Source organism: Copidosoma floridanum, unplaced genomic scaffold (assembly GCF_036245765.1).
Source record: "Copidosoma floridanum isolate Cflo_tuat_1 unplaced genomic scaffold, Cflo_Japanese_pri ptg000019l, whole genome shotgun sequence".
Lineage (NCBI taxonomy): Eukaryota > Metazoa > Arthropoda > Insecta > Hymenoptera > Encyrtidae > Copidosoma > Copidosoma floridanum.
Window position 1 is genome coordinate 14,866,317 of NW_028321896.1, and position 19,679 is coordinate 14,885,995.

General features: G+C 35.7%; 4 protein-coding genes across 5 annotated transcripts; 2 read left to right on the forward strand and 2 right to left on the reverse strand.

Moving 5' to 3' along the window:
• Positions 1-950: 950 nt before the first annotated feature.
• LOC106636677 (uncharacterized) lies at positions 951-3,086 on the forward strand. Its single transcript, XM_014349164.2, has 7 exons — positions 951-1,045; positions 1,149-1,392; positions 1,470-1,579; positions 1,650-1,760; positions 1,869-2,009; positions 2,656-2,706; positions 2,769-3,086. Exons 1-7 carry the CDS (start codon positions 967-969, stop codon positions 2,954-2,956), a joined length of 924 nt encoding a protein of 307 aa, XP_014204650.2. The 5' UTR covers positions 951-966; the 3' UTR covers positions 2,957-3,086.
• EMC7 (ER membrane protein complex subunit 7) lies at positions 2,995-4,876 on the reverse strand. The gene is made up of 4 exons (XM_014349166.2): positions 4,642-4,876; positions 4,013-4,271; positions 3,865-3,939; positions 2,995-3,789 (listed from the first exon to the last, which is right to left on the reverse strand). Exons 1-4 carry the CDS (start codon positions 4,848-4,850, stop codon positions 3,655-3,657), a joined length of 678 nt encoding a protein of 225 aa, XP_014204652.2. The 5' UTR covers positions 4,851-4,876; the 3' UTR covers positions 2,995-3,654.
• A 177-nt stretch (positions 4,877-5,053) lies between these two features.
• Positions 5,054-19,634, forward strand: LOC106636676 (uncharacterized). Of its 2 annotated transcripts, none has more exons than XR_016293066.1 (5): positions 5,054-5,307; positions 5,423-5,658; positions 5,734-6,309; positions 18,671-18,995; positions 19,074-19,634. XR_016293066.1 is itself a non-coding variant. In XM_014349162.2 (5 exons), exons 1-4 carry the CDS (start codon positions 5,261-5,263, stop codon positions 18,793-18,795), a joined length of 984 nt encoding a protein of 327 aa, XP_014204648.1. In that variant the 5' UTR covers positions 5,054-5,260; the 3' UTR covers position 18,796; positions 18,891-19,634. The 2 variants fall into 2 exon arrangements, 1 of the variants encoding a protein (XP_014204648.1); XM_014349162.2 differs by having other exon boundaries at positions 18,671-18,796; positions 18,891-19,634.
• On the reverse strand, positions 7,136-9,568 carry LOC106636679 (uncharacterized). Its single transcript, XM_014349167.2, has 3 exons — positions 9,212-9,568; positions 7,649-7,872; positions 7,136-7,564 (listed from the first exon to the last, which is right to left on the reverse strand). Exons 1-3 carry the CDS (start codon positions 9,478-9,480, stop codon positions 7,368-7,370), a joined length of 690 nt encoding a protein of 229 aa, XP_014204653.2. The 5' UTR covers positions 9,481-9,568; the 3' UTR covers positions 7,136-7,367.
• Positions 19,635-19,679: the final 45 nt, after the last annotated feature.

The window sequence follows — 19,679 nt, forward strand, 5'->3', positions numbered from 1 at the left end:
TTCCCCAACGGTCATCGCTATTTATTGTATGATTATATTATATATGTAGTCATAATAGCAGCCATCAAAGTAACTCTCAAGCCTCGCAGTACCCCCAAGTAATTTTTTATCATGTATTCAATATGTTCATTGTTAGCCATTGAGGCAAATGTTTTTGAAACAGCGTAAAACATTTGGAGTTTTGTGGGGGGAAAAAAAAAAACAAAAAAAAAAAACATATCATTATCTCTTATCGCGAGCTCAAAACTACCATTTCACCCAAAACCGATTTGTTGGAGACTATAATTGTGTTCCTGATTATTCAAAAATCAATTGGTTATTTATTTATTACTATTTTTTTCAGTCTTGCGATTACTTAGCTTACATACTCCTTAATTCGTTGAGATAAATTTTTATTGAGTTGTGTGTATACGCGTATCGAGATACTATGTATATGTACGTTTGTGTCGCGCGAGGAAAAAAGAATAATCTTCAATAACGCCACGGGACATGTACTTGACTGTTTAGGATTTAAAAACGAGAGAAATCTTAATGTGCAATCGTACGGGGATACACGGAACAAGTGACTCGATGTTGTGCGATTTTAAACGCGACTCTTCAACAGTTTTTTTTTTTTTGTTTTTTTTTGTTTAATTTATCGACTAGACTTTTCCGTAAGGGTTGCGTGAAAGCACTAAAGCTCTAGGAAAGGTGACCCAAAACGACAACTTAAACGCACTTTTTTTTTTTGTAAATTGACCGATACGTTATACAAACTGACATAACGGATTTAAAACAAAAAAAAGGTCATCAAGTTGTTGTTGTACATGTGTGTTTCTCCGCCCCCTTTTTTCTCCCATACAGCTGTCGTATCTCGTATCTGCAGTTCTGAAACAGCGAATTGTGTATATATAAACGAGCCTCAAGCCGCGCTCGCGGACTTGGTGTACTCATTTTTCCCGCAGTGATCGCACGAGCCACACCAACATGTTTCGCCAGACGAACAACATTATTTTGTTCACCTTTTTGTGCACAACCATCATCATCCCTCGAGCTCTGTCACAAGGTTGAACGGCAATTTCTTTTTTTTTTTTTTTTTTTTTTTTTATCTCTTGTTCTTTTGTCTGTTGGAAATTTAACGCGTTGTCCTTGTTTTTTCTGCAAATCAGATTGCAAAAACATCAAGTGCAAGGGGCCGATAAAGTTCTACGAGGGTATCAACTGCAAGCCGATCTTCGAGGAAAATGACAGGTGCTGCGCCACAAGTTACGACTGTTCCCACATTTACGCGGAAAACTCGCCGGACAAGTGCTACATGAACGGCCATCAGTATAACTACGACGAAGAACTCCGGGACGAAGACAAGCCGAGCCACTGCGACGTGTGCGTTTGCAGGAAGACCCCCGAAGGCCAGTAAGTTACATATCTGTTTTTGTTCCCCCTCAATCAAATTTGGTTCAATCAAATCGATTTTTCCACTATGTGTACAGTCTCGACTGGGCTTGCTCCAACTACAACTGTCCGACCCTCAAGCCTTTGAAAAAGGATTGCTGGTGGAGACACGATTTGACATCTTGTTGCATCAACGAAGAGATGTGCCGTAAGTGACGCGTGCCACAACCAAGGGGACAATTATTTCTTAATTTTTTTTTTTTGCATCGTTGTTTCAGCCGAGGAAGGCAAAGACATAGCTACGTGCAAATTTGCCAAGAAGATCTACAAGGAGGGGGAGCGTTTCGAGCCAAAAGGTTACAAGTGCCAGTGCTTGTCCGGCTTCAAAGGTACCCATACTGATGCAATACGAATGTTCCCTATTTTTTTTTATCGGCCCCTCCTCGCCCAAAAATAAAAAAATAAAAATAACTGATAAATTTTGTACGACCAAACAGGCGATAACCTTTCGGCTTACTGTCGCAAGGTGTTCTGTGGAGTGGAGCTCCGGCATTCTCTGGAAATACATCGCAATTGCACTCCTGTGTACACCAGAAACCAATCGCCAGTCGACTACTGCCCCGATCAATTCCGATGCCGTGAGTACACGAAACTTGTCTCGGTGTGATACCAAAAAAAAAAAAAAAAAAAAAAAACTCGTAGCTCTTGAGCACAAAGATACGTATTTTACGTGGAGTTGGCGAGCGAAAAATGGCGCAGTGCTCGAGATAATGTCGCGTGCGATAAATAATCACGTTCGAGATGTTTGCGGGAATGTACGCGGCTGTACGTGACCCATTATCTTATCACCTTGGCTCCGCGTCTCGTCATGTGTATTCGAACCGAGTTAATACAGTAATCTCGTTTTCACGGTGTATTATTCCTCGTAACGTTACCGCGCTATCACTGCAAAACTTTTTTAACGAATGGCAATTTCGTTTGGGAATAAAACGGAGAGGGGATAACTCTGTGTTTGTTGTGCAAAAAAGGGGTCGATTTGGGTCTAAAATCATACTAGTGTGGCTAATGTGCGAAATGAGCAGATTTTTTGGAAACGGATTGTTTTGACTGTTACGTGTTATGAGATGTAGCGAAAAATTATTCAAAACAGCGACTTGACCTTTTTTTCCTTCTGATACCTTCTGATACCAGATACAACTTTTTGTAAATGTTCCCGTCTAAGTTGTAGAATTTAAGTTTATTACTGAAAGCAAAAATAAAAATTAATGTTTTTTTCCCCCCAAGAAATGGAAAATGATTCAGTGAAACGCAAATTAGGTGGAATCTTTGGACTGGGTAAGAACACACGATTTATATGATTCATAAATCACACGTTAAAATTGATATTGGTTTTTCAGGAATTTTGGGTACAAAAGTTAAAAGCGACGTGAAATGTGTGTTTGGCAATTTAACGATGGATATTGGTGACGAGTTGAATCTGAAGGCTGACCGAGCTAGCGGTCAAAATTGCGTCAAGTGCACATGCGAAGTACCACCTACTCCGACTTGCAGCGAGTGCGCGTTGTGGCCTTTTGGGCTCAGATAGGAAGGAACTGCAATTTATAAATAAAATAGCTTCCAAAGTTCGTTCCAATGTTGTACGTTTTTATTTGTAGTTAAAATAATGTTTTATATAAAAAAAAAAAATTAAAGTGCTTACATTACAGATAATCAAAGATGTGATTTTAAATATCTTTAAAAAACTTTCAACTCTGCATAAACACGCGCTGAACCGAAATCGTGCATAAATTAAAAGCTGCTATAATGATAAACTCGGTAGAACATTAGTAATTGAAGATATTTGTATGGTAACAAGTTTCATGATTTGAATGAATATTATTGTATGTACATGAAAACTTTTGTTTTGAAAGTTATAAGACTAGATCAGCTAATCATAACAACAATAGATTATGTTATTCAAAATAATTTCGTACTGCCACTCTGCATCACAAAAAACAGTTAGATCAAATAACTATTAAAATAGGTATGGTTTTGAATTTCAGTCATGCTCAAATTTTTTAATCGTTTAATTTTGCGCAAGATGTTTAAATACTTACAAACAATCGCCATTTCGTTTAATTTCGTCATTTCATTTGAGTAATCATACAGTAAAAATATAATAAACTGAGTTTTTTTATGACCACACTATTTTAAATTGTTTTTCACATTGCATCTCTAGTGCAAGATAAATTTAATCACACTTTTATTGCACACGTGCAACAACCTTGTAAAAGTGAGCACACACTAATTGCCTTGTCTTTTTTTTGCTGGCTTAATGGATTTAGCTTTTTGTTTCTCTCCGCCAGATAAAAATGATGTTATAACCTCTGACATGTCTGGTACACTGTAATTTGTGAGGGAATTAAGTTGCTCCATATCCTGGAAAAATATTTATATCAATATTGATGTCATCATAGATTTTGTTTGAAACTAGTAATCAAAAACTCTACACACCTTTTTAGCTTCTGGATCGTTCATAATTCTAGGGGCCACCATGAGTAAGAATAGTGGTAATATCATCATAAGAACCTGCAAAAATTCACCAATCAGTCATATTGTCATTTTATGTAGAGATGCTGTGATCAATCGTTAAAAAACTTACCATGGGATTAAAAAGAAAATCTGTTACCCTCCACTGTTCTCTCACCTGGAAATATCTGAATGGAGAATGTGGTTTCATTTTCAATGGATATGGCACTTGAATAACTTGCGAAGTTTGAATCAAATTAACTTTTCTTGCCCTAAACTTTCCTTTGGAGTTTATTTCTACCCTGACTGGTTCATAAGCATAAACAGAATTAACTACTTCAATCACATATGAACCAGATGGTACATTTGATATCACAAAGGTTCCATCTTCTCTGTAAACAAACAAAATTGAAGTGCAATGATTCAAAGATATTTATGTAAAAGAAAAAAAAAAAATAAATAGCACAACTCAATACTGTACAACCATGTAAGTAATTAGGTGAAATTCTCATACTGTGACATTATTATTATTATTATTATTATTATTATTATTATTATTATTATTATTAGTCAGTCAGAGACGCCTTAGTTGCATTACTAATAAAAAATTACACTGATTGAGGTTAGGATTTATGTTTGACGATTTTTGTATCTTCATAAAGATATCTTAGTACATTCAACAAATAATTTTTAAGAAATTTGAACAAATAAAAGCAAAAGATAGCTTTGATATTTTTTTTCATGAGTTGCGTCAATATTTACCTAAGGAAACCATAATGTTCTCCGCCATTGGCCATAACTCGAGTCATCAATTGCCAGCCCGAATTCGCTGCATTTTCCCACGGAAACACTTTGCCTTCGATCACGTACAAATCGGATGACGTATCCTCGTCGATTTCTGCGAGTGTGCGACTTGAAAATAAACTAAGAACGATGAAAATAGCGAAAACGTATCCCGTTTCGCCCAACATGATTGCAAAGATTTTTTTGTGACAACTCTGACAACAGCAGTCGACAAGACTTTACATATAAATATATATAAATAAAGGGATGCGTGCGCACGTTTCGTTTCGGTGCCGGCACTACTGCCACCTACTGGCCACTAGCATCATAGCATAGCTGCACATAGCACATCACATCGACAAGGCCTTTTATTTATTTATCAAAGGGGTTAGGTCTTCGATTTCGCACACCCAACCATTCGGCTGTGTGACATGGGCAGTGCCCATTGGGCACCCGAACGCGAACTTCACTTTACGTGGACATACTTCATTTGAAAAAGTAGCATTTTTCTTTAAAATTCCTAACCTTATATCCACGTAATTACGTGGATTTGGTGCGAATAGACACAGCGTTTTAAATTTGACTTCTTCAGAACATCATGGATACAAACGTGAAATTGAGGCAGATGGAGGACGAAATGAGTCGGTAAGGACGTATAACCTCAATCTTACAATCTTAAAATTCCAAAATGCGAATTAAGTGCCTTCTGCTGAGCTTAATCTTAAAATGTATGACTCTTGAATTTTTCCTGCAACTATAGATTTGAGGCCGAAATTGGAGGACAAGTATCGACAGGGATGAGGCCTGTCATTGGATCCAATACTTACAATACTGTAGCCAGACAGTTGGAGCAGCACGAACCATCCCCTGTTGTAGTTGCAGCAGCTGCTTCATTAGCCTTTCCTCCTATGCTAGGATTTCCTCCTCCTCCTCCACCACCACCTCCACCACCACCAGCACTACCACTTATGGTACCAGCTCAAGTTGCAAGGCAAGGTAAGTAAAATTTGTCTGAATACTTATAATGCTATTTTGCAGCTTTTTTTTTAATTCAAAAATAACTTTCTCCAGGTCCAGTAACTTCTGTTGCAACTTACTCATCTCCAGCACAAATAACTACACCTTACATACCAAACTTGATAGAGGCAACGATGTCTGCAGCAACTAAAACTTATGAATCTACTCCAGTAGCACCGATTATTCATCCTGAAATAATTGAGAAGATTATAAATACCAAAATACCAGATGATGATTCGAAAAAGAAGCCAAAAGCAAAAGGTGTCAGTACAGCAGCAGAGTTGGCTATTAGTCAAGGCAAAGCTAGTTCAATTATGGCAAATGCTAATGCTGAAGAGTCACATCCTAAAGGCAAAGGTAAAAAGAACAAAAAAATCATCAGAATGGCTGGTGGACAAACGTGGGAAGATCCTTCGTTGATGGAGTGGGAAGACGATGATTTTAGAATATTCTGTGGTGATCTGGGCAACGATGTTACCGATGAAATGCTTGTTCGTGTTTTTAGCAAGTTCTCCAGTTTCCAGAGAGCCAAAGTAATTCGTGACAAAAGAACAAACAAAACGAAGGGCTTTGGTTTTGTATCGTTCAAGGATCCACAAGACTTCATTAGAGCTATGAAGGAAATGAATGGTAAGTCAAAAATTTACTCATTGATATCTTAAAAAAAAAAATTTATTAGGCTAAACCAACATATGTGTATTTACTATGTTTTTTTCCTACCATTATTTTTTTCAATATAATGCTTCATAATTCAATACTTTAAATAAAACTAAAATTGTTTGAAATTAAGTACAAAATTTACAAAACATTGATGAATAATTTAATAACAAGCTACTGATTTATAAAATCTCAACTGTAAGATTACTATTTTAAAAACATAAAGAATCTAAACTAAAAGTAAACATTTTTAAATGATAAAATCAACTAATTATCACCGAAAGTAAAAATTCTGATAATTATTTAACAAAAAAATCAGAAAATAAACTTTAGTACTCACAACTTCTTAAAAGTTTTTCAAAGTTCTTTCTAATTACGATACTATAATAATAACATGAATAAATAAATGAACAAAAGTATCACAATTGTATGAACGTAACAGTCATACTAAATAATGTAACAAACTAACAGTTATAAAATACAAGTAGTAGTAGAATGAATTTAAAAGAAAAACGAAGTGTATTTTTACAAATGCCTAGCAAATTAAACTAACGACACACAATTTTTAAATATTTTCATTAAAATATCTCCTATGCCTAGACGAAAAATACTGTTAATGTTCTTATTACGAGATGCAACCAATAATCTCACGTGTCTCTCAGTTATTGAGTTTACTTGGACCGCTTTCGCAAGAAGAACCTCCTCCGTACACAAAAATAATAAATGTAACAAGTGCCATTTCAAAGTGCGCAACGATATCATGCTGGATCAGTTCAATCGCAACTCTTGAAGATTCATAAACCATTATCTGATATATTTATTGACGACTAACATATTTTCTTCTGTAACAATGAATACATCTTTGGCTACATCATTTCATAAAATCTATTACTTCAATAACGATCAAACTCAATCTTTCATGCATTTATCCACGCGAAAAAATTCATTTTCAATGCTTAAAACGAGTCAAGTTCCAAGACCATACACAACATGCTTTTCGTTTCTCCTTTTTTTAATCTTCTCTCTTGAATTTACTTCCCCGAAGGACCCCATCCGTATGATATAAACAGCTGGGGTATGATGGAGTAGTGGCGTCTGGGTTGTCCCGAGTTGCTGCTGTTGGACGGACCCGACCGTCCAGTCGTAGGCGGTGCCAAGGCCGGAGAATCGCCTGCACCGTTTTTACTTACCGATTCTCCATTTTTGCTCGTCTCCCCTTGGGTGGGAGCTGTTTAGAAATGTACATCCATTTGAAAATCAAGTACATCACTCCAGTGCCTCTTTGATATGTTACATTTGACAAAAAACTCACTGGAAGACGACGAGTGGTTGTTGGCTCGGGGCTTCATGGAGAGCACGGAGAAGGGCATACCCCCAGCGCCCCATCCGCGCGACATGAACGTGTCTTTCTTCGAGTGTCTGGTTCTACTCCGGCCTCTCACACTCGACACGTAATCCGCGGGATTAGCCGGTAGTTGTTCCCGAAGAAGCGTGTCCGTTGCCTCTTGGGCGGCTCTCACGTGTATCGGTTGCGTTCTGAAAAAAAAAAAAAAAAAAATTATTTTTCCCACTATTCGTTTGAGCAAAAAGTTTCGTCTATTTGTCGTTTTAAAGCGAATTTTGATCCTAATGTGCAGCTTCAAGCTTTGAAAAAAATTTACTTATGCTTTTTTTTACTTCAAATTCACGTTTGAGTTTGGAAAAATCACACATCTCTTCGGAATCATCATTTTTTTTCATCGCGTGCTTTAAATGAAACAATGAAAAATCATAGAAAAAAAAACAGTTCATCTTAAAAAAATGAAATTCCTTTTGTTATACATATATACTCTACGGTGACATTTAAAAGCCAACGTCAGCATTAGTCACGATCAAAAACTCTTTTATCTTTGTGTCAAAGCCCAATAAGTATTTGAATGTAACTCCAATTTTCCAGCTTCTACCGTTCAAGGATAATATATCTTCTTGGACAGCAGCATATAAAACCTAAACCATCTTCACGATTGGAACAAACAATCAAGTATTTTCTTCCAATCTTCGTTCACTTGTATATGCATTGGCAGTACCGACCGCGCGATTTCGTTTTCACGCGCAACAACGGCGACAAATTACTTAATCAGTTGGGGGAGAGTAAAGAAGCGCACGAATGAAAGACAACGCAAAAAAGAGAGTCCTTCTGTTCACACACCGGATGTCGAGCTACTCGAGCCGGATTAGAGCCAAAGTCCAAAGCTGCTGCCTGACGTAGGCACAGGAACTATATATAGGGTATATATTATACACTTGCAGAATAACGAAAAACCTGTACCTTATATCCACGCCTACGCTTTACTTATTAGATTATATAATTACCTCGTACTGGGGTTAAAGAGTGGGTCGAGCCCCTTTTGCTCGCTCATAGGTCAGACCTACTCTACCGCGTTATTCTACGTATGTCACACGTGCGAAGACTCAAAAATTCTTCGAGTGATACGTTACCTCGAGCGGTTGCAACTTTTTTTTCTTTTACCTTTCGTTGCGCTGTTTGTTGCTCTTCCTTGAACTGGTGCGTTGTTTTTTTTTTTTTCCAGGGTGGGATTTAACTGACGGTGAATTGTTTTAAAGTTTCTTCAACCGACACCCACAAGGAAGCTTCTTTTTTTCTCCCCCAAAACCATTAGCTCGATATCGTTCGTTTACAGCCGACATCGATCGCGTGGATGTTTAAAACAGAAAAATCCAAGCCGGAACGACGAGGTATTTCGCGCCTTATCATCGATTTCCAAGCGTACTTTGGGCGGGATCCCCGTAACATTTTCCGTTGCGCAAAAGCGGCGATTTATGTTGTTTTGCTTTCGTTTCTTATACGTGACAAAAAAAAACCTCGAGTGTGTACCTGTGGGAGAGCTTGTTGGGCTCGACGAGGTAGTTGTCTCGCGCGACTGATGGCAGCGAGTCCCAGCACCGGCCCGTCTCCGGGTCGCAGGCTGCACCGAGGAGGGCCGCGGGGACGTCGTTGTAGTCGTGCCACGCGTTTTTCGAGCCAACGGTAGGCGCGCAATCGCAGCTCCGGACGATACTGCCCAACACGAGTGCCGTCCCTACCACGATCCAAGCACCAATCGAGACTCGCAGAGTCCGAGTTTGTTGTTTTTCCTGCCCCATTGCGAGTATACAAGTATATCTTTTCCTTCTCCGTCTGTCGTTGTTGCTGGAGTCTATCGACGACGCGCTCGTTGGGCTTTGTTATCTGGAACATAAATTTTGTGGGCTTACAGCTCGGTCGCCATTCGTATACTGATATTGCTACCAGAATAGTTTACTTTTTTTGTTGATTATATAGATTTGTTAAGTAGGTTGTTAAATAGGTTGATAGTACATCAACACAAGACTGTGACTAACTTGGCTTTCTCTTATTTTTAATTGCTTGACTCTAATCTGACTTGATTTAATTGTTTAATCGAAATTGACAAGTTCTACTGTTGTTTGAATCCTGTTAGATACCCATGGCAAATGGGAGACTTATTTTAATAGTTTGTAATAAAAAAACTCGGTATTTTTCAGATTAAAAAAAAATTTGTTTTCCGTCTTTCTGTGACCAACACATTGATTTACGAAAGAACCAATGAGACGGGAAAACAATCGTAAATCTCGATGTTTATGTTAAATTTAGATTTCCACGCGATGAATCGCACGAGGAAAAACCTCACACCCCGCGACCAGAGTAATATAATATAGTGCTCAAATTTTTCCTTATTAAAACAATAGCTCGACGCGCGCGTGCACGAAACAAAAATGAGCTGCGAAAGCGATCTCTCGCCGCGAGGAAACAAAATTGCTCAAAGTATTGGTGCATCCACTGCTGCGATTTTCCTCATCTTCCGCCGAATAAAAATCCAGGAGAAAAAAGAAAAACCAAGCCATTCTCCCTCCTCGAAAGTGTGACACGAGCGCGCGGGGTATCCAATTATCTCTCGGCAGAAAAAAAAAAAAAAAAAAAAGTGCAGGCAGGCGACAGTGTCAAGCCGGCGCCTCTACATGAGCGCAGCCAGCAAAGCGCGACGGCGCCAGCGATTGGGCCGATGGCGCGATCAAAAGGTTCGAGCTATGTAGGAGAGACTCACCGGCCGAGAGGGGAAAAAAAACGTGCGGCTATTTTCGCGGTCCGCGAGCCTATCCGCGAGATCCCCTTCGGCCAAGCGGCGAATACCTATACTCGAGTATCCGTGGAATTCGATAGAGTCGCACAGCTGATTTTCGTTGCGTGACGCTATACGGATTTGGGTGCTCCCCGCGCGATGACGAAGACGACGTTATCTTCAAGTTTGGGCTCGCGAGATTTTTGCAAGCTCACGCACCACTTGAAATAGCGTTTCGTCGGGTGGCGCGTGGTACAATAGATTATCGCGACGTTCATTCTAATTGTTGCTGCAGGAATTTTCACCGTGACAATTACGGGGATGTTGGTTTTTACTTTAGTTGGTTTTAGTTGGTTTTACCACGATACGGAAGTCATTTTTTCAATTTATTTGGAAATTTGTTTTTAATCTCTTATAATTGTTACTGTAAAAACACCGGTAATTTTTTTTCCGCTATAAAAAAAACTGGCAAAATTAAAAAGTTGAATTATTTAGAAACTATAACATCTCATGAGTTTTTCATATTATAGGATAGTATAAAAGGGAAGTATAAAAAATTTTATTTGCAATACAAAACTTTTTATTAGGGAATAGTTACCGCAGTTCTTCGGTAAATGTTACGTTAATTTTAAAATATACGTTATTGTAACGTATGAAATAATCATTGTTACTTACTCCACATCCCAATTTTTACTGTAGTTTCGATGGTAAAAAATTAAAATTGCATATCGCATATTAAAATTTATGAACATCTTGAAGCATTTTTGGATTATTACGCACTTGTAGATGCTGTAGTGACTACCTTAAATGTTTGAGTTGGTATACGAAGGTAATTTAAAGATTTATGTACTAATTTTTAACCAAATGGTTGACATGGATTTTGTAATTTGCAAAATGGTTTTTTCACCTTTTGTGGAGAAAATGATTACGAAATCCATTATTATCTAATCGTACGTCGCGTACACTCGGAGAAAACGTGACAAATGAAAAATTCTGTTTAACGTGACATTGGATAAAGTGTTTTTAAAATACAGTCATGCGAAGAAAGTGTGACGATTAAGAAATTTTGTTTCTGAAGTAGTAGCGATTCACAGTAATATAAAAACACGAAAAAAAAAAAAAATGTAATTGTGTAAATTAACTGTACAGTGTGTCACGATTTTCTTTTGTCACATCATTGCGACGAATTACTTTTACTATCGGTTAGTTGTTTTAATTCTCGATAGTGATTGTAGTTATTACTTGCAGCAATTTTGACTTATGAGTAATACAGATTGTTCATTATCTGTATAGCGTCAATGTTCTTAATTACAGGATATTTTTAAACTCTGGTTATTCTGATTTAATGGTATCAACAGTAAAAATACTTTGGTACTTGATAATACGTAATTAATCACTATATTGGATTGGAATGAAATTATTCACATAATTTTTTTTTTTTTATTTACTGATTTATTAATGTACGCAAATTATTAATTATGTTAATTATGTACATCGAAAACTTGAATAATTTTTTTTAAAATTTTATTATAAAAAAAAAAACAATTCTTATTCTATTGAAATTAAATTTAGTAAAAAAATTTATTATTAAAATTAAATTTGAGAAACTTTTATAAAGAAAATTTTGCCATTTCTACCATGCAACTTATTTATGAAAACTTGTTAATGATTTTTACAGTAAACATTAATATTAAAAATTTAATAAATCAACGTATTTGTTTTTTTACTAGGATAAACTTCTATTTCTTTCGCGTTTAATCGTTATTGTATTACCATGTGTTGCAGATAATAACGCATTGCAAGTATTTTCAAATATTCAAATAAGAAAGAACGGTTAGAAATAATTTCAACGAAACCCAAAGTTTTGTAGAGAATTTTATAAAGGCAACGCAACTAAATGGTCGTGCCTCCTATTGCATATTTAAATAGGAATACAACTTGTTGCACAGTAAAAAATGCCTCTTTGTTAGTCTTGCATATTTCGCAACCATTTTTCGTTTAGGTTTTCTTAAAATATTTCCGTAAGTTTTAATAAATAATGAATATTTTTTCATTTCCAATGACAATAATGTAATGTCAGCTTCCAGAACGTTATGTTGCATGTAGGCCATTTTTTTCAAATTCAGTCCATTTTGATACACACAAAGAAAAATCCGATGAAATTTCACGAACATCAAAGCAGGGTATTAGTTCAAGCGAGTTACTCAAAAACGGACCAAGTAAGCACCACATTCCGTTAGTAACATCAAAATGTTTCAAACTTACCGGAAGCCCCTCGAAAGGCGATCCAGCTACAACCCTCCGTCCGCTTCCCTTTGTCTCCAAAGCAGATCCGGCGACCGTCGGATGAAACTAAATGTCACTCTTGATTATATAGTCTTGGGGAGACAAAAAAAAAAAAAAAAAAAAAAAATATTGAAAAAAAACTTTGAACTCGATCGCTCTTGCAGTTGTCCAAAGTACCACCGCGTCAACCGATTGTCGTTTCTCTACTCGCGCGCGCAAAGTTTAACGAACCAAAAAATCAGTATCAGCTGCCGCACAACCAGCCGATCGTTTCGTCGTCGCGCGGGTGCAAAGGGTCACAGGTACACGCGTGGGGGTGTGACTCGTTTGCTTTAATGATATTACCGCTTGTCGTGCAAGTACTAGACTTCCGAGTCTGACTGACCGCGACCAAGTGCGTCCCACCAACGTGCGTGCGGCCACTTTCATTCAGCAACCCCCTACCCTTACACTTGTTCTCTCCACCTCCTCCTCGTATGTTTGCCTATACAGTACATGCGTCTGTGTATGCTAAACGAGATTTGAAGTCAGGGCGCGCGCAAGACCATGTGTATACACTGAACTCGTGACAGAGGAGGGCGGAGAGGGAAAGTGGAAGTACGAGCGTCCCTCCCTGCTGCGTAACAAGGGACCAATCGGCTCTATCGCCAAGCCACCCAAGTTCGTGTACGTTATATACGTATAGGTACCTACAACGAGTAGGTATGTTTTACAGTCGACTGTAAAGTGATAACGCGCATCTCTCGTTCATGCATATAATTGTGGTGCTTTCCGCGCTCGGTGCGTTTGATTGCCAAGAGCGACGGACGTTCCGTAAATGTAAGTATAAATATGGGTGATTCTTCCGTATCTGTAGCTCAAATTGCGTCCGGGGCCTCGCGTGTACTCGCAAATAAATGAAATCGAACAAGGTAAAAGTTTCAAGCTTTCTTTGTCTTTTAATCCAATATTATTACATTATTACCTCGTTCGCTCGCAAGGAAAACTTCGAAAAGAGAGTCAGAGTGTCGGTTCCCATCATCCGTGTTCCCAATTCCATTTTAATATCGTGAAAGCTCTTTCCGATAAAAAATTTGTAACTTATTTTGCCAAACTTACGCGTAGGCACGCGTTATCAATTACAGTTATCACGGATTATTGCCGTCATACGTTTTGTCCTACGATTTGCACGATCGTTATTGTCCAAATCAGAGGTTTATTTCTTAAGTTGCAAAGTGTTTGATTTTTGCACAAAAACTACGGTCTTCCCCTATAGAAATGACCATTAAGCGTATTTAAATAGGCACGTAAACTATACATTCTTGTAAAATCGCTTTAGGTGTGAATTACCGTTTCAACTACATAGAAATACTATAAGAGCAAATTTTGAAGTTGATCTAAAAGAGTTACGGGAGAACAACCCATGTATATATACGTTAGCTGTACTGCTTTTTTGCCCCTCGCAGCTTATCGTGGGCGCCTGTAGGCCCCGACACTCGAGAACTCCGGTTCAGTATAAGAGCCAGACGCCAGCTTGCGCCTATATTTTATGTTGGCTAACTCACTCGAGATACGTACACGTGTGTGCCTTTTGCGGATAGTATAATTGCTATGATGACAGCGCAGAGATGATTGCTGGGGTGGAGGGGGAGGGCGGCTAATGTGACTGATAGGAGCTCGAGATAAGGGCATTGTATTCCTCTTGGCTTTTTTCCGCGTTTAGAGAGAACGAAACTCATTATGCTGATGTGCTGATGGATCTTGTCGTCGTAGGAATCATGTAGTTTCGTTACTTTTGTCCCGTGTGAATCGATATCAAATAAGCCCAATAGAATGTGTTTTGAATCATCGTTGCATTTGTAAAGTAAATTACGTCGAACAAAGGGTCAGTGATTGCAATGATCAGACTCCCCTACACGCTATACGTTTTTTTTTTTTTTTTTTTTTTTTTTATCGTCGAGTAACTTTACTGGGTATTGAATCATCTGTATCTCGGTTACATTTTTGTTTTTTTATTTTGTTGCGATCCGCTATAATTTATTTATTCATCCGAAAAATAATGATTTGGTTTTGAGATTCTTAAAAGTAAAATCAAGTGGGTAAAGTACGAAGGAAACTAGTTGCCCATATATATGTTTGTGCACCCGTACTTTTCCCCTCATCTGTGCGCATTGTACTCTGCAGAGATAGAATCAGCCGTACAAGTGCTCAATAGCACACTAGATAAATAAATTTATACTACAATAAAGAATAAAAAAAATCTATACTACAATATTCACAGAGCTCGAGGAAGCGTAAATTTTTACTTGAATTGATGTAGAATAGAAATAACAGTTATTTTAAATCACATTTGAACATATAAGTTTTGATGATTTCACGATACCTAATAATAGAGGTCGATGACACATTTACTCAGTACCGTATAAAAAAAATTAAATGACCGAGTTCATTTTTAGTTCGTGAAAACAAGTTCGTGGTTATAAATAGAACGTCCTCTTTTTTTAAAGTTTAATTTTGTCCTACCACTTTCATTCACGATCAAAAGAGAGAATGAAAATTTTAAGCTACATTATATCATTCAACATTGTTTAAATTGTTATAATTTTTAATAAGTTAATTAAAATACTGGTAAAAATATAAGTCAACAGCTCGAAAATACTAAACAATTTTCACAAACTATGAACTTTCAGTAGTCAGTCTCCAAAGTTATTAATTTCATCAATCTCAGTACACAGATTTACCATATAAATATAAAATCGAGCAATGAAGAAGTTTCTACATTAAAATAACAAGATGACTCAATTTTTCCATGTTTCTATTCGAAATACCATAAACTGACAAAATATCAACCTGACGAAAAAAACGGCTGACTAGTCCCGTGTTATTCTTAGGAGATGACTACCAAGATCCACTTGCCAGTTTTCGCATGTCCTACATTTCTTTTTCTCAAATTCGTTTTTTTTTTTTTTTTTGTTGGTCACATTCCACGTGACGCGCCCACTCTTTTGAAGCATCATCAGCACCAGTTATTATTTCAAATAAGCGCATGTAATAAATTTATCGCTTGTTTTTCTGAGATACACAAATACCACGAAAAAAATCTTCCGGCTGTTGATGGCATTCTTTGTGAATGTGTATCAGGTTGTAGTAGCGTTGAATTCAGTTTGGAAAATATCCAAGTAAATTAACAAGCAAAAGAGTCATATTAAAATCGAATTTTTGAACTTTTGCGAGCTTCTGTTTTCTTAATGAATTTTTACGAAAGGTGTGTAATTGTTTAAGAAGGAAGTTCTAACATAGTAGTTTATCTAAGAACACTATATAAAATTGTGATCTAATTAAAAAAAAAAAAAAAAAAGATTTATTATCTGTTAATTAAAAAAAAAAATTTTTTTTGAATATGAAAAAGGAAACTCGAAAAAGGTACAAAAAAGTAGGATTTTTTATTTTTTCAAGAATTCATCATACACATTTTAAATGATTTTAAAATACATTTTAAAAGAAATAAACATTATGACTATAAAAAAAATTGTTTTAAGCTTATTAAATTTTTTATAAACATATACTTCGATGTAAAAAATAAACAAGAAGCAGTAGTACGAGCCTGAATAGTCCGACATAACAAGTAGTTTCAGTAAACGTATGAGCATCCTCACATACCACAATGTGCTAAAGAATAATCATTTTTCGTTGAAAAGGCGTTGAATTATTAGAAATTTTGTTACATTTGAGCATTTCATCCACTTCAAAACTACAGCTTATCGATGATACGATAAAAAAGTACGTACATGCGATGTTCAATCAGAGATTTGATACGATATCTGTGAAAATCTTTAAAAGTGTATCGCATATTTTTCAGTGATATGAAACAAAGTATAGACGATAAGCCAATTCTTAATAATCAGTTACTGTACTATACTAATACTTTTGGCTCACATACTTGAAATTACATTTCCTTTTATTTTTTTCAATAAATTTAAGTTTATGATATGAAATATAATAACAGTACTGTTACGTGGGAAAGATATGCCTTGCATATCGTACGTTACAGTACAGAAATAAAATTTTATTTTTTAATAAATTATTTTACCCGTGATCTTACTTGAATTTAATTTTTTTTTTATTAATGTCATATTAAAAACATAGATATTGCAAATATCATTTATTTCTATTAAAATGGCGTAGAATGTTTGAAATATTTTTATTTATTTTTGAAGCTCTTATAATTACTTTTCTTAATATTATAATTACATCTTGATGAAATAAATATTGAAACTGAATTTTTTACTAATTTTGATGATTTGTATTTCAGTTACAAATCACATTAAATTCGTAATTACAATAAAAACTAATTCCAAGTAAAATATAATAATTAAAAACTGTATTCTAATTCTAATTTTTCAATCAGCTACCTAAATATTTTAAAGTTCTAGCTAATTTTGTACATTAATTTGATTAAATTTTGCAAGTTCTCGAGTTAAAAGAAATTTATGATTATTGCCCAAAAAAATAGTCGTTAAAAATCTTACTGGTCGTCACTCATCTGAGTTCTTTGTTTATCCATATTTTTTGTTTCAAACCGCAAATATACGCTTTGACCCATGCCTTTCATAACAAGCAACAAGTTGCCTGCAAAGGAATATAAAAGAAAAATTAACGTCACAACGGTCAGAACAAAGAAAAAATAGTTGAGTCGGAGTTAATTTCAGCGGTACAAAAGAAAATACGCGTGTGTTTTGGTCTCAAAAGAAATGTTTGCATTCACTTCCTACCGAGAGTTGTGCTGTGGAAATGATGAACAAACGAACGGATATGTGAGGTGAGCGCTTGTCTTGAGGCTCCCGTCGAGTATATGATTATTTGACGGTCGAGCCCAGAGGCAAGATTGTTCCCTTTGATCAAATTTACACTGCTGATCCACGGCACACTAAATATTAAATTTTCATTCTAAAAAGAACTTTTGTATTATTTGAAATAGCATTATAACGTCATAATTGGTACAACATTTTATGCTTTTACAGCTATAATCGACTAAACGTTTCAGCTACATTTACCTTGCATCCAAGAAAACTTTATGTAGCATTTTTTTATAGTTGCAATAACGTGTTATCTAAAGTGATATTTACACCTCATACAGAGTTAAATTTATTTTAAATGTAAACATTGGGGATTTAGATGGAATGTGCGTTTAATCGATCGTGGGAAAGTTCGCCGAGATTTGCCTTTGGTATAAAGCTGGCGGAGTGGCTTGGCGACAAGGGGAGGGATAACGCCTACGCTAAATCCTATTAGGCATGTAGAATTTTTGACTATTAATAAAACGTATATTTAATAGCAACACTGCGTGTGGGATGTTCGAGTACATGTATACACGAAGCTAAGTTTATAAATTTCTACGAAAGTTATGTATTGTGTTGTTTTGAAAATAAAACTTAAGTATTTAAAATAACTTTATTTAACTCACCGTTACATAGACGTTTTTTCCTGCATTATTATTATTTTTATTTGTTGACAAGATTTTTTTTTTTTACTTGATAGTATTAGTCTCACGTGGCTGAGCTTAGTAGTTAAGACAACAAATTACAGGCGACATAGTGACTTACATAAATAAGAAAATAGAGTATTAATATGACATCGTAATTATTAAAGTTTCGTAATAGCGAGATCTTTTGGTTTATACGTTTACAAGCAAAGTGATGCACCTTGAGCGTTTGAAATGTATGAAAAAACTTATATTTATTTAAAGACACCAGTAAAAAAATCAATAAAAAAAACATCTTAATCTTAGTGTTTCACATCTTGAAATTGAAATTTAAACAATTTACAGCGTGACGCAAGCTTTTATACTTTTTCTAACTCCATTACTGTGATAGCAGTTGAGAAAAAAATTTATAAATATTTAAAAATGCGAACTTAAAAATTTATATTTTGTTGTCACTCCTCTGTTATAGGAAGATACGTTGGTTCACGTCCCATTAAACTGCGCAAAAGCAACTGGAAGCAGAGAAATCTAGATACCGTAAGAAAGAAGGAAAAGGAAAAGCAAGTTCTCATTGGTCTTTTAACCGGAAAATAAAGTTAAGTTTTGCGGCTGCAGAAGGATACCCGCCAAACGGTTCGCAGTTATGGACAACAGTTGTGTCTACTAACAACATTTTTCTTGAATTTTAGGATGCAATATGTTTGCCTTTGTAAAAAGAAATACGCATTCAATTGCAAGATTCTCAAGACCCTCCAAGCTTTCGGGCTATACGATCACGATAAGCCATCGTTTTGGTGAGTTTTTTTTCATAGCAAATTTATAAGCAAAAATTCAAAGGATTAGTTTACTTTGTTTAAGCTTGTGTGTTACAGAATAAACACAAGTACCGTTTTGACGATGTACATGATAGAATAATTTTCCAAATAGGAATCCGCTGTGTATGTTAAGTTAACTATAATAATGAAAGGTAAAGATACTATTAATTTAATTCCCTTCGAATTTTTTGATTGATGAAACAAAATCTTTATACTTGTATACGTCTTTAAACTTCCTGTATTAAGTACTCTCACGCAATAAAAATTTTTTAAATGGCGTTTTTTGTACAGTATTGTAATTAGTTTCAGTGATGGATAAACTTTTAAGTAACTCAAGCATTTCAAAATTATTACAATCTTCATTGAAACAAAATTATTGTAACTCATCTTATAACAATCATATATATGTAAAAGAGTATGCAAAGTTTCTTGATATTATTGGAATTATTATTATTATTATTTTTTTTAATTTTACACCACTCAAAATTAAGAGTCACTCGACGTATACGAGTTTTTCTCTGTAAATAAACCTAAGTCACAGCTGTGGAAAAAATTGTAAAAATCGTATCTCATGAATAATTATCGATTTAATAATAAATTATTTTAAAAAACACTAAATAAATTTTGTTATTGCTGATTTCGCCCCAACACACCATTAAAATC

Excerpts from the sequence above, each read along its gene's own strand:
- LOC106636677 (XM_014349164.2), top strand. The coding sequence starts at position 967 with ATGTTTCGCCAGACGAACAACATTATTTTGTTCACCTTTTTGTGCACA. Across the intron at positions 1,580-1,649 it reads CATCAACGAAGAGATGTGCC|CCGAGGAAGGCAAAGACATA; the intron begins GTAAGTGACGCG and ends TCGTTGTTTCAG. Across the intron at positions 1,761-1,868 it reads GTGCTTGTCCGGCTTCAAAG|GCGATAACCTTTCGGCTTAC; the intron begins GTACCCATACTG and ends ACGACCAAACAG.
- LOC106636676 (XM_014349162.2), top strand. The coding sequence starts at position 5,261 with ATGGATACAAACGTGAAATTGAGGCAGATGGAGGACGAAATGAGTCG. Across the intron at positions 5,308-5,422 it reads ATGGAGGACGAAATGAGTCG|ATTTGAGGCCGAAATTGGAG; the intron begins GTAAGGACGTAT and ends CTGCAACTATAG. Across the intron at positions 6,310-18,670 it reads AGCTATGAAGGAAATGAATG|GAAGATACGTTGGTTCACGT; the intron begins GTAAGTCAAAAA and ends CCTCTGTTATAG.
- EMC7 (XM_014349166.2), bottom strand. The coding sequence starts at position 4,850 with ATGTTGGGCGAAACGGGATACGTTTTCGCTATTTTCATCGTTCTTAGT. Across the intron at positions 4,272-4,641 it reads GAACATTATGGTTTCCTTAG|AGAAGATGGAACCTTTGTGA; the intron begins GTAAATATTGAC and ends GTTTGTTTACAG. Across the intron at positions 3,940-4,012 it reads ATTTTCTTTTTAATCCCATG|GTTCTTATGATGATATTACC; the intron begins GTAAGTTTTTTA and ends GAATTTTTGCAG.
- LOC106636679 (XM_014349167.2), bottom strand. The coding sequence starts at position 9,480 with ATGGGGCAGGAAAAACAACAAACTCGGACTCTGCGAGTCTCGATTGGT. Across the intron at positions 7,873-9,211 it reads CCCAACAAGCTCTCCCACAG|AACGCAACCGATACACGTGA; the intron begins GTACACACTCGA and ends TTTTTTTTTCAG. Across the intron at positions 7,565-7,648 it reads CAACCACTCGTCGTCTTCCA|CTCCCACCCAAGGGGAGACG; the intron begins GTGAGTTTTTTG and ends ATTTCTAAACAG.